The sequence below is a fragment of the Convolutriloba macropyga genome, chromosome 6, assembly GCF_964194025.1.
Source record: "Convolutriloba macropyga chromosome 6, txConMacr16.3, whole genome shotgun sequence".
In the NCBI taxonomy this organism is placed as follows: domain Eukaryota; kingdom Metazoa; phylum Xenacoelomorpha; order Acoela; family Convolutidae; genus Convolutriloba; species Convolutriloba macropyga.
The window spans coordinates 61,258,418-61,271,004 of record NC_134473.1 but is presented as its reverse complement, the minus strand read 5'-3'; the positions used below and the strand labels follow the sequence as shown (position 1 = coordinate 61,271,004).

General features: G+C 34.0%; 1 protein-coding gene across 1 annotated transcript in view; it reads left to right on the top strand.

Moving 5' to 3' along the window:
* LOC142341819 (uncharacterized) overlaps positions 1-12,587 on the top strand; it is a 63,988-nt gene that overhangs the window by 19,634 nt on the left and 31,767 nt on the right. The window contains exons 8-9 of the mRNA XM_075393060.1: positions 4,828-4,989; positions 8,759-8,926. Of these exons, the coding sequence (XP_075249175.1) occupies positions 4,828-4,989; positions 8,759-8,926 (330 nt within the window). The remainder of the gene's footprint in view (positions 1-4,827; positions 4,990-8,758; positions 8,927-12,587) is intronic.

The window sequence follows — 12,587 nt, the reverse complement described above, 5'->3', positions numbered from 1 at the left end:
TTTTGACAAAACGTGCAAATTTTCTGAATTTTTTGACATTCATTTTGAGTTGTTCACGTCTTTCAAGACGCAGCGGTCAGGAAACGTCCTTAAGAGTTTGATAATAAGTTAGTGAAAAAATTTTATTTGCCATAGAATAGCTTTCAATTTTTAATACGACAAATTTTAGCAATTTTTTCATAAAACTTACATTTTTTCGAGTTTTATAAAAATGTTTGTGGGTTTTTACTTTTCTCAAGCCTCAAGAGCCGATGAACCTCCTCTAGGGTTGACAATAGGTTGCTGTATAATTTCTAAATGTAACGGAATGTTTAAGATTTCAACACCTCGAATTTCAGCTTTCTGTTTTACAAAACTTAAATTTTTTTCATTTTTTTAACATTTATTGTCATTATTCAGGTTTTTCCAGACGTAAGGGCCAGAAAAGTTCCTAAGGTGTTTGATATTAAGTTACTGACAAAAGTTTATTGGCAACATAATAGTTTTTCAACTATTTAATGTCACAAATTTTAGCAATTTTTTTTTTATAAAACTTGATTTTCTTCAAGTTTTTTGAAAATTTGTTTTTTTTTAGATTTTTTAGCCTCCAGAGCCAAAGAGCCTCCTCTAGGTTTTGAAAATAGGTTACTGTATAATTTTTAAAGGTAATAATATGTCCTACAAGATTTTAACATCACGAAGTTAAGCATTTTTTTAAACAATTTTTGCTATTTTTTAAATTTTTTTTGTCATATATGGTCATTATTCAGGTTTGTTGAGCCTAAAGGGCCAGAAAGGCTCCGTTAGAGTTTGATAATACGTTACTGGAAATTTTTATTGGCCATTGATTAGTTTTCAACTTTTATTATTACAAATTCTAGCAGTTTTTTATGCAACTTGCAATTTTTTTTCAATTCTTTTGAATTTTCTTGGCGTTTTTTAGGTTTATCTAGCCTCAAGAGCCAGATAACATCCTCTAGGGTTTGATTATAGGTTACTGCATAGCTTCTAGATGTAATGGAACGTTTTTCAGGATTTTAATATCAGCTATTTATAAGAAATTTTTGTATTTTTTCAAGTTTTTTAATCTTCTTGAATTTTTCATCATTTTTTTCGGCACCAGGGTCCTAGGGACCCCCTCCAAAGTTTGATGATAAGCTGTCGCATAGTTTCTGGAGTTAATAGAATGGCTATCAATATTTTAATGACTCTAGCTTTGGCAATTTTTTGATAAATTTTTTTTTTCATATTTTAGTAAAATATTATGCTTCAAGTTTATGGATCTTTATGAGCCAGTGAAACTAATTAATGCTTGAAATGGGGATACTGGATAGTGTCTTGAGACAATGAAATGGCTTTGAAGATTTTAATATCTTGAATTTTAGCAGGATTTTGTTAAAATTTGCCATTGTTTTCAAAGTTTTTGAATGTTTTTGTCCTTTTCTGAGTTTAACGATCATTACTGGCCAACGAAGCTTTGCAAGTCTTGCAGATGGGTTACTTGATATAACTCCAGAGACGATAATTAGTTTTAAAAATTTTCACTGCTAAATCTGGAAGCTCTTTTAAATCTTGCAATATTTTGCATATTTTTAAAATATCTGTTTTTTATTTGATTTATTTACTAACAAGGCTAGAAAACTAAAATTTGCAGAGTCGAATCATGCTAAAGCTAGTATCACTTAACCGTTTCTAGCACCCCCCCCCCGTGGCTAGCTACTGCCCAAGCCAACTGCTCGCAGGTCGTTTGAGAGCAATTCGCCCGACGTTAGTCGGTTATGTTTAATAGCCGCCCTCATCTTCTCAGCCGGCTATTATTGCGCTCGTATTTTTTTTTACTTCGTCCAACTTTTGTTCGCTTTACCATTTTGCCGCGTTTTCGACATTTTGCGTGAAATCTTTTTGATTTCTCTAGGCTAGTTTCTCTCTTCTCTCATTCTGGTAAAAGTGAATTTGAACATCAGTTGCTAAGCAAAGCAATTCAAAATGAACAGAGTTGCTATAAAAAATTGAAGTCAGAAATAGAAACGGGATAAACCCATAAAGCCCAATTTTAGATGCCCGCTATTTGAACGTCGTTCCTATAAGTCTTAGTTACCATCTCTAATGCTTATTGGTATTGATAGTAGCCCCTGTAGCCTCTCTCTAAGAAACAGCATTATGTTCAACTACGAAATGCCATCAAAATAAATCGAACTTAAATGTTTTGTACAAATATCTTTTTTTTTCAATATCTTCTATTCTTTCAATCCCAATCATGCTTATTGGAATCAACGGCGGCTATTTTCCGGCAATCTGCCGGGTATGTATAACTTTGCCTGAATTCTGGACTAAAACTGCGGTCACATGTTGAAAAAACTCAGAAGAGGAATAGTTTTTTTCTGCTTCCTTTAATAATTTCTGGAATAAAACTTTTGCCGCTTTTTTAAAATTAAAACGATATTTTTTCAAAATTCATCATTTTGATCTATCAACATCTATACCAAATTATCTGTTTCGGTTACTTTTGGAACAATAAATTGTTATTATTGAACGCGCAGCAATAGACTTGTTTTGGTCTCATATTGGTTTTTGTCAACCAAAAAATATTGATGCGTTTGGGGTGATGTCTTTTTGAAAAACTCTTAGCATAGGTTTTTATGTTAATTACTGACCAAAATATTTTCATCAAAATTCAATTTTTTTTCATCTCGTCTACTTGGACAATGAGGCCCAGTTATTATAGTTTCAGAAAAAATTTCATGGTTTTTGTGGCTCAGTGTTTTTGTAAACTCTAATTGTATTCTCAAGTTTTTGCCACATTTGCTGTTCGTTTTGCAGTCTCACGACAGCATATCAATAACGATCCAGCTGGCTTCGCAATCTGGTATAAGTTAAACTTTACAATCTTTTCAGTTGATCCCTAATGGCTCTTATGTCTTTGAATATGTTTGTTTTAAGAAAATCTTGGTTAACGTCTGATTTTTGCCGCAGGTTTCTAAATTCTGCGAATTCATAATCACATAGGATGCATCTTCAATCCAGTGATCAGAAATTTTTTGGACTGTTTTGATACTGCTCCATGCTTGTTGTTCTTTCTTCTTGTGTTTTTCTCATAGTCCCTCTGAAGTCAGGGCTCATTGTTGTGATCTTAATGAAAATTCGTAAGCTTTTCAGTTGATACCTTTTGTTCTAGATGGCTCCACAATTTCAACATTGTGTTTTTGTCAAATTGTTTGCAGAATTTTCTGCTCTATCTGGTTTTACGGTTTATTTGGAATGTTTAGACTTAGTATCAACTAATGAGAGTTACATCTCCCTTCCTATGAAGTACGAAAGTAATATTTCTAATTTTTTTTTAAATGAAAGTTTATGCTTGTTGTGGTTTTCAAATTTTTTCGTTTTGAAAAAATCAGTGAATCTTCAATTTCTTAACATTTACCCATGTTTGAGTTCCTTTTTGTTTTTTTTGTCACGTTACAACATCATTGACCGGAAGTTTCTTGTTTGCTTTGAAAATCAGAAGAATTGAAAATATATAGTGATTTGAAATGAGTAGCTTATGTTTTAAAGGCTTCGACGCCATTGTCTCCCAAAGTTTAATCGTGTTTCTCTTTTTGTTGTTTTTGTCGGTTTTTGTAGTCGTATAACATTTTATGGATAATTACACGTCTTAATAGTTTCGCACCTCTATCTTTATTTCAGTTATGAGCTAAGGGTTTCTTGATTTTGAAATAGAGTTTTCAAAAATGAAAACTTGTTTTTAAACTTTGATCTTTTGTTATTTTGTGGACTTGTTACCTTTTCTCCTTAAGAACCTTTTTCATGTGTTCTGGAGGCCTAATGCAATTTGACCTTGCTTTTAAGGGTTTATAGAAAATAGATATTATTTTTTGGTCGTAATTAACGTTTGGTTTTGTTAATTGAATCTCTTGTTTTTTCCGTCTCATAGTGTCATCAATGGCAGGTTTCATCGATTCTCCAGGGTGGCATTATTTAATTCAATGTTTCACTAATGTCCGGTCATTATGACTCCGACGGAATTTCTATAAGAATCTGTCTAATATTTTAGTTGAAACTTGATGTTTGTTGACTATTCCCCTGTTTTTACCTGTTACCAAGTTTTATTAAAGACATTTCTCATCTGCTTTGAAGTGAAGTACAAGTTGATTTTTTCTTTACGTTTTATCCGACGCTATTTTGACTTTGTTAGTTTTAAATTGTTAACTGTTAATCTTGACAGGTAAGTAGCAGGTACCATCAGATCTACTTTATTGCATTAATTAGTTCCCTTAGTGCTTTGTGTTTGAAGTAATTTTTTTTACTCATTTACCAAATATTTTCGTTTCTTTCTCTTCCAAATTCTTCTTTCTCTTCCTCATTCTGCTGACAATTAAGTCCAAATTGTGGAAGACCGGGGTCAGAACATTATGTGCAAACGCGCATTACCGAGCCTCCTTGTTCTGTATAAAGTTATTACATTAAATCAAAGTCGCGAAGTTTGCATATTTTAATAATCAAAACACGTTCTTTTTACAGTCTCATAAGTAATGGCAGACTTAAAGAAAGTAATAAATGTTTATGTTGAGCTATTGTCAGGCGTTAATATTATATCAACAACCTAAACGTAATCAAAATATTTTTTATCAACGATAACTCGTTTCACTTTCAGTGAGTGCCTTTAATTCTGAAGTCGTAGCATAAGAACCCGCATTCGACTCTTAAAACTAAGTCCTTAAGCGTTATAACTGCTGCTTGTTTTGCCTCACCTCGCATATGCAATGCGACCACTACTATGTAATGATGTATTACTTGTAGAATTAGAAAAAGTTAGGACGAGGCAAGATGAAGATTGTTAGTTGATTTCAGGGGGCAAAGGAGTTCCTTTTGTGCAGCATAGACACAGCAACAGTTGCAGTTCACTCGTTGAACATCATGGAAACAATATGGGAACTGTTCCAACCAATCAGATGCAACCTCCTCCCCCAAACCACAACAACAACACTTATTCAAACATCAACACTGCCAATGGTATGTCACACGCAAGCATTTGATACACCTGTCAGATCCTTTACGGGCCGAGCCAGCGCCCTATCAAATTAAGTGAACGATTCAGTCCATTTTTTCTCTTTTATTCCCCAAATCGAGCCTAATACCTGATTAATTGCTCTTGAACGAAGTTCATAGCAATTATTGTAAACGTGTGTCTCTTTTTATGCAAAATTTTTGCTTGACAATTTTGACTTTTCGAGTGATTTTTACGCTCTTGACTTTTTGCGTTCCGTGTGATCTAATATTCTCCCTCAATCACAATTTCAATCAGCTGAACTCAAATGGCGGCAATTTAATACTAAAAGTCAAATGAAAAAGGCGCCGAAACTGGTGCCATTTTTTACTTTTTAACTCTTAATAGTGGTATATGTTAACCTCTAATGTGGTTATTTGAAGCCCACTGTTGAACTTCTTAGTCCCATTTAAGCTCCCCCTCCCTCCCTCCTCCCCCCTCCCCCCCCCCCCCCCCCCCCCTCCGAATGAAGCAGGCTGCAATTGATTACAGCTCCCACTAGTCGTTCGAGAGCAATTCTTCCGACGCTTCGTCGGTTATATTTATATATGGCCTTGGAGTGTAGGATATGGCGACTAATTCTTATGCATGCAATTATACAAAAGAGTAAATTATACTATAGATAGAATAATTTTAATTGCTCTTGAATGAAGTTCATAGTATTTTTTGTAAACGTGTTGCTCTTTTTTTTGCAAATTTTTTGTTGGACAATTTTGCGTTTTTCTTCTAGAACATTCTTTGACTTCTCAAGTGACTTTTTTACGCTTTCGTTCATCATTTTGGAGTGACCTCTATTGCTCTCACTCCGAAGTAAAGCTTTTTGTTAATACATAACTGGCTGCAGTATAGCAAAAATTAGTGACGCATAGCGCAGTGGTTAGTGCGGGTGGCTATGGATGGGGAGGTCAATGGTTCGAATCCCGTTTGGTGCAAGGTTTTTTGCACCCATAAAGAAAAATTGATTTAGGTAAGATTGGAGGTAGTTTAAGGTTAAAAGGTTGTATTTAGGAGTTTTTGAGCCCCAATTGTTGCAATTTTTCGTGTTTTTTTTCGTCATTTTTCATTTTTTTTATTGGAGTAGTTTAAAATTGAGGCTGGCTAAAGTTGATAAAGGTCTTCTGCAAAACAAAAGTACTTCTATGATCTTTTAAAGAGCTATATGTTTTGGTAATCCAATTTCTGTTTTTTTAGTTTCATTAGCCCGTTTTGTTTTAAATTTTGTTTTTTTTTGTATTTGTTTTTTTTTTGTTTTTTATTAGCCCTAGGTATTTATTAACAAAAAACGAAGTATTTGTTTTTTTAATGTGGTTAGCCCTAGGTGTCAGGGAACTTCGTCTGGGGTTTGATAATACGTTACTGCACAGTTTCTTGTGTTAAGGGAATGGATTTCAACATTTTAACAACACAATTTTTAGCATTTTTTTGGACAAAACTTGTAATTTATTTTTCAATTTTAGACATTTCTTGTCAATTTTGAAGTTTTTCCAGACCCAGGAGACAGAAAACCTCCTTATGGGTTTTTTAATAAGTTACTGAAAAGTTTTTATTGACCGTGGAATAGTTTTCAACTTTTTAATATCACAAGTTTTTGCAATTTTTTTCAGGTTTTTTTTTATTTTTTTGTCATTTTAGGTTTCTCCTGCCTCAAGAGCCAATAAACCTCCTCTAAAATTGGTTTCTGCTTAGTTTTAAGATGTAATGGAATTTTCAGGATTTAAACATCACCAATTTTATCATTTTTTTGACAACACTTGCTTTTTCTATTTTTTAGACATTTATTGTATTTTTTCAAGTTTTTCCAGACCCAGGGGCCAGAAAGCCTCCTTCAGGGTTTGATAAGTACTGAAAGGTAAGTACTGATAAGTACTGAAAAGTTTTGATTGGCCTGGGATTAGTTTTCAACTTTTCATTATCACAATTTTACCAATTGTTTGATAAAAACTTGCAATTTTTTCAAGTTTTTTTGAGAATTTGTCATTTTTAGTTTTCCAGCCTCAAGAGCCAAGGAATCTCATCGAGAATTTGATTTTAGGTTTCTGGATAATTTCTAGATGTAATGGAATGTTTTTCAGGATTTTAATATCACGAATTTAAGCAATTTAAAAAAAAAATTTACAATTTTCAAGATTTTTTTGATTTGTTTGTCATATTTTACCTTTCTCCAGCCTCAAGAGCCAAGGAACCTCCACTAGGTTTAGATAATAGGATACTGCGTAGTTTCTAGATGTATTGGAATTTTCAAGAATTTAAAAAAAATCACGAATTTAAGCTTCTTAAGATTGTGTTTCTCAAGATTTTTTATCACGTATATGCAATTTTTTCAATGACAGAAGTCCTGAGACAAAAAATGGTTTTAAACATTTTGCTCACTGCGAAGTGTGAAAACTTTTGAAGTTTTCACTTTCAGTTTTTATATGATTTAATTATTAACAAGGCTAGAAAATTAGAAGTTGCAGAGTCGAATCTCATTATGGTAAATATTCCTAGCTCTCTCGCTCCCTCTGTTAGTTGGGGTTTCTTTCCTTCTCTTTCTCGTTCACATTTTTTTCTCTCGCACACTATCTCTCTCTCTCTCTCTCTCTTTCCTTAACTCTTTTGTTGATGCCGCACTTCAGCTGCTGTAATGTGACGTGATGCCATCATATATTACCTTCACCTCACGCCCCTTCAATTAATTAGCCTCACTAAACCGTGGCTAGCTTCTGACGATTCAACCGCTCTCTGTTTGTGTGAGAGCAATTCGCCTGAAGTTAGTCGGTTATGTTAATAATTGATATTATACTTTACGATTCTTTCGTCTCAAAAGTTCGTCAAATTTGGGCAATTATATAATTATATTTACTTTAAATATAGTTAAAGCCTTTGGTAGGGGCGCTGGCTCGTAATATCAACTAAATTCAAGTTAACGTTCATGTTGAATCAGGTTTGTTTACAATGACTTTTAATTTTTCGGGTGAAAAATGTGAAGTTGTTGTTGAAGAAACTGTCAGAGGCGCACAAAAATTATAGTGATCTTGCTCAAATTTTAACTCTGTAGTCAATGTTAGTGGTAGTCCTAATTGTAGAACCATTTGTTGTCTGACGCTTCTAAGGGATAATTGATCACCTATATTTAAGTGATGCGTCTTGTCCATATAATTTTTTCCGCTTTAATTAAGTCTTAACAGATTAATTTGCTTCTCAATGAACTAATCTTGAATCTTATTTTCATGCTTCCAGATATTGAGGAGTGACTTCCGTTGTTAAGATGGGAGTCATGTAATGAGGTAAGGAGGAGTTAGTTGGTTAATGTGGCCTCATTTTAGAGTACTTGGCTGTTTATTCTTTTCTTTCTTTCTCCCCTTCATATGTGTTAGTTGTGCTGTGTTACCTATACATCTTTTTTAATAATACCATCATTTGAACACACTGTTATGCGTGGTCGTGAACTCTGTATTTTAAATACGTCACAGAAATCAAGACTTAGATTAATTAGTATTGCCTAATATGAATAAACGTATCAATTTCATATTTCTTTCCCATTATCGACCACACAACTTATTTTCCCCTCCAATTGCCTTTGTTATACCCAAATGGGGGCTATAGTGTTGTGCGTCTATTATGGGAAAGAAACAGGTTACTATTGTCCATAGGTTTAAGTTTCTCCATCTTTTTAGATCATGCATGTTGTAGCATTGGCGTTGGTTGTTTCTTTGGTAAAAGTAAATGTGAAATGGTAAATTTTGTTTTGTGCAGAATTGATGCACCAGCTGGTTTTGAACAATCAAGCCACCAATACTTCTGGCAAGATGGGATCCACAGAAATGATCAGTATTGGAGCTCAATCGCAGCAACATCAACACAACCACACACTCAAAACCACGCACTACCGTCAGTCAAGTGCAGACAGTGGCATTTGGGCAGGTTTGTGTACAAAACTGAAAAAATAGTGCTGTTCACACAACTCCATCCAGAATGCGAAGCAATGCTATAATTGATCTCATCGTAGTTTTTTTGCTATCCACAGGGTTTGAATTTAATTGATGCTGTTTTTTTACTATATAGATATACTGAAGTGTATTGTGAGGTTGTCATTTTTAATAGCCGCAAAGCAATCGCTGGGGATATTGTTTTTCTTCTCTTAGCTTTTTACGACTCCAAGAGGAGTATTGATTTTCTTGAGATTTTTAATAGCCGCCGTCAGCTCAACGGCTATTATTTAGCCGCTCCTTTTTAAGACTCGAAGAGGCTTTATGGTTTTCTGTTTTTAATAGCCGCACAGCGATAGCTGGGGCTATTATTGGCCTTGACTTGGTTTTTTTTATTTCGTCATCGCGATTTTTACGACCATATGACGCCACAACCACTTCAAATCTGCTTTTTGTTCATTCGTTCATGCAATTTCAACTGAAATGCATGTGTGGCGTCATTTTTCGCTCTTAGTGGAGCGAGTTTTTTGTTCATTCGCGTGATTAAATTTTTGGTCACACTTGACTTACCTCACTCAAAAATGACTCCTGGGCTTTTCTTTACTTTAATTCAAGGAGATAAGTGAGTGTTTGTCACTCTAAATGAAGGTTATTTGAGAGCAGCTAATAGAGGCAGCAAGAACTAATACAGATTCTTAATCAAAATATGACATCTCAGCCTCCAATTCAGACTAATTTTTTTTGGTCTGTCTTTTTTTACTGTTTTTTTGAGACTGCAGATCTAAGAAGCCATTGCGGCTTTTTTCTGGCAATCTGCCAGCTATGTTTGCTTTTTCTTGTAACTGAACTTAAGCGCAATGCTCGTGGAGAGTTTCCATTGCAAATTAAATACAGGTTCTTTAGTACTAAGCAATTTTGTTTGACAAAAATTTTCGTTAATTCGTTATAATTTTTCTTAATTTCTTTCGCTTTAATTCAAAAGCAGATATTTTGTCGTAATTATATTGGCCTGGCTGAATGTCTAAGAGCGAGGGAGTTGTCTCGATGCCTTGAAATGTTGTTTTCTCTTTGTATTTGTACTTGTACTTATCGAAAACGTAATTGAAATTTTCTTTCATTTCATTTAAGACTTCGTTGGTGCTCACTGCCATCCGAAACTAGTTATTCGACTGCTTTTTGGCGAAGACATCTTCGAGTCTTTTCTGGAATTCTTACGGCTATGTTTTTTTTATAGCTGCGAAGCTGTAAGCTGAGCGAAGCTATGTTGCGGTGCTCTTGGTTTTTTTGTTTCGTCGTCTGACGCTCTTTTTTCGTTTTACATTTGTTCACACAGCAAAGCTGAAAAAGTTAAATTTTCTGAATGACTTTTTTCTCTCACTAACGGCATTTGCGCGCGTGACGTCATTTCTCACTCGCTTTTGCAAAGTTTTTAGGTTATTTGTGTGATTAGATTTTGATCATACGTGACTTACCTCACTCAATAAAATGACTTTTGCACTTTAAAACTTAAGTTCTGTTTGAATTTGTTTAAGGTCAAAGGAACTCCTATGTGCAGTAAAGGTCCCTATTGAGGGGCTTCTGTGGAATGAATTTGAACAAGCTTTATTAATTTATCGCTAAATGTTTTTTACCTCGTTTTTTTGAGAGGCGTCGATTTTTTTTCAATTTAGATCTGTATCTGTTTCTATCTCTATTATATGGCACGCAGGTCTATTCCTTCGCAGCTATTCCGGTAATCTGCCGGCTATGTTTAATTCGCTTTACTCTTTTATCACGTTTTTCGTTCTACGTAATTCACGATTTTCACGCTTGACTTCTGACTTATTTCACTCACTAATTCAACTGAGTTTTAAATTCTTTCAATTTTCAAAATACGTAATGTTGTGAATACGGTCAATGTCAAATAGTGCAATATCAAAGGAACGGGATAAACCGATAAAGCCCGGTCATATTGCATTAGATTATCAGAGTTCGTTTGAGCGATTGCTAGCTGGCGTTAGTATTATGTTGAATGGCCTTCAGTTTAGAAGCTGAATTAAGTGTAATTTTGGAATCTAACAGAATATGCACATTTTACCAATCAAAAATCAACACTTTGACGACACTTAGAAAAAATTCTGTCAATTTCTATCTCTTACTTTTTTTCTGTTTCAGTCCCAATGTGAATCAAGCGGATCAACGGTGGCTATTTTTCGGCATTTTTTCTGCTATATTTTTTGTTCATTCGTTGTTCTAATAGAGAGCTAGATAAGCAATTGAAATAATTTTTGCTAACTAAGTGACTGATATTTATTTGACCATTTGCCCGATCGTTTTTTTAGTTAGTAACTAAGTTTTTCAACCGAATTTGTTGTCTCATATATGTTGGCTAGTAGAAGTGGCGAAGAATTATTGACCATCTGAACCAATATTAGACTTAAAGATGATATTTTGAGCTATTATTGTTGTTTTGCTATATTCGACGCTTTTTTAGCCTTTTTTTTGCAATTTTCCTTTTTTAAATATCAATCAATGTCTTCTTTAGTTAAGTTGTTTAGGTGTATTTGGTGATCTTTTTACTTGATTGATATTAATTTTGCATTGCGTCTGATAAAGGGATTGGAGTAATTTTGATGAAAATTTGTCTCTGTTTTAGAAGAATTTGTGCACAGTTCTTCTGATTTTAGCTTCTATGTTTTCAATAAATAATCGAACTATTTCCTATTAGAGTTAACAGTTAAAGGTTTTATAGTGCAGTTTATATAATATAATTAATACAAATTTGTATTTTTTTCAGTTTCTTGATTTTGTGCTTTCATTCATATGTTTTTTGAATGCCTCTGACATCCATTGGATGAGTCGTTGGTGTAGCAGAATAAAATTACTGGGTTATCTCAAAATAATTGTTGGGAAGGAGCAATTTGCATTTCGTAGGTAATTTTGTAAACAAAAGGTTTTGCTTCCTTTTGTTTTTCAGTTTTCTCCCTGTGTTTTGTTATAGTTTTTAGCAATCGGTAAGCGTTTTCGGACCGACAGCTTTTTTAATTGGCAATAATTGTTTCGGGCTTGCAACTTGAGCATATTTTATCAAATTTTTTCATTTTTTAACGGAGTTTGTTTTCCTAATGTTTTTTTTCTAATAGCCGCATTGTGGTATCTGAGGCTATATTTGGCCTTCTCTTTCAAGGAGTTTTTCAACGACCATATGACCTCACGATTATTTCAAATCTACTTTCTGTTCAATTGTTAATGCAATATCAACTGAAGTGCGTGTGAGGTCATTTTTCATTCATAGCGGAGACTTTTTTGTTCATTCACGTAATAGTTTTTGGTCACACGTGACTGAACTCACACTCAGAAGTGTCTTCCTCACTGAAATTGACTTTCCTTGGCTTTGATTCAAAGAGAAGGTCGAGTGATTGCGTGTCACTCTAAGTGAAGGGTATTTGTGGGCATGTGATAGAAGCAGCAATAATTAAACAGATTCTTTATCAAAAATATCATCTCACCGTTTATTAAAAAGAAGTTTCTTCTTTGGTCTTTTTCCTTTACAATCTTTTTGAGACGAATGATCTACGAAGCTTTTGCGGCTTTTTCTGACAATCTGCCAGCTGTGTTACTTTGTTATTGTTGAATAGCCGCCCTCATCTTCTCAGCCGGCTATTATTGCGCTCGTA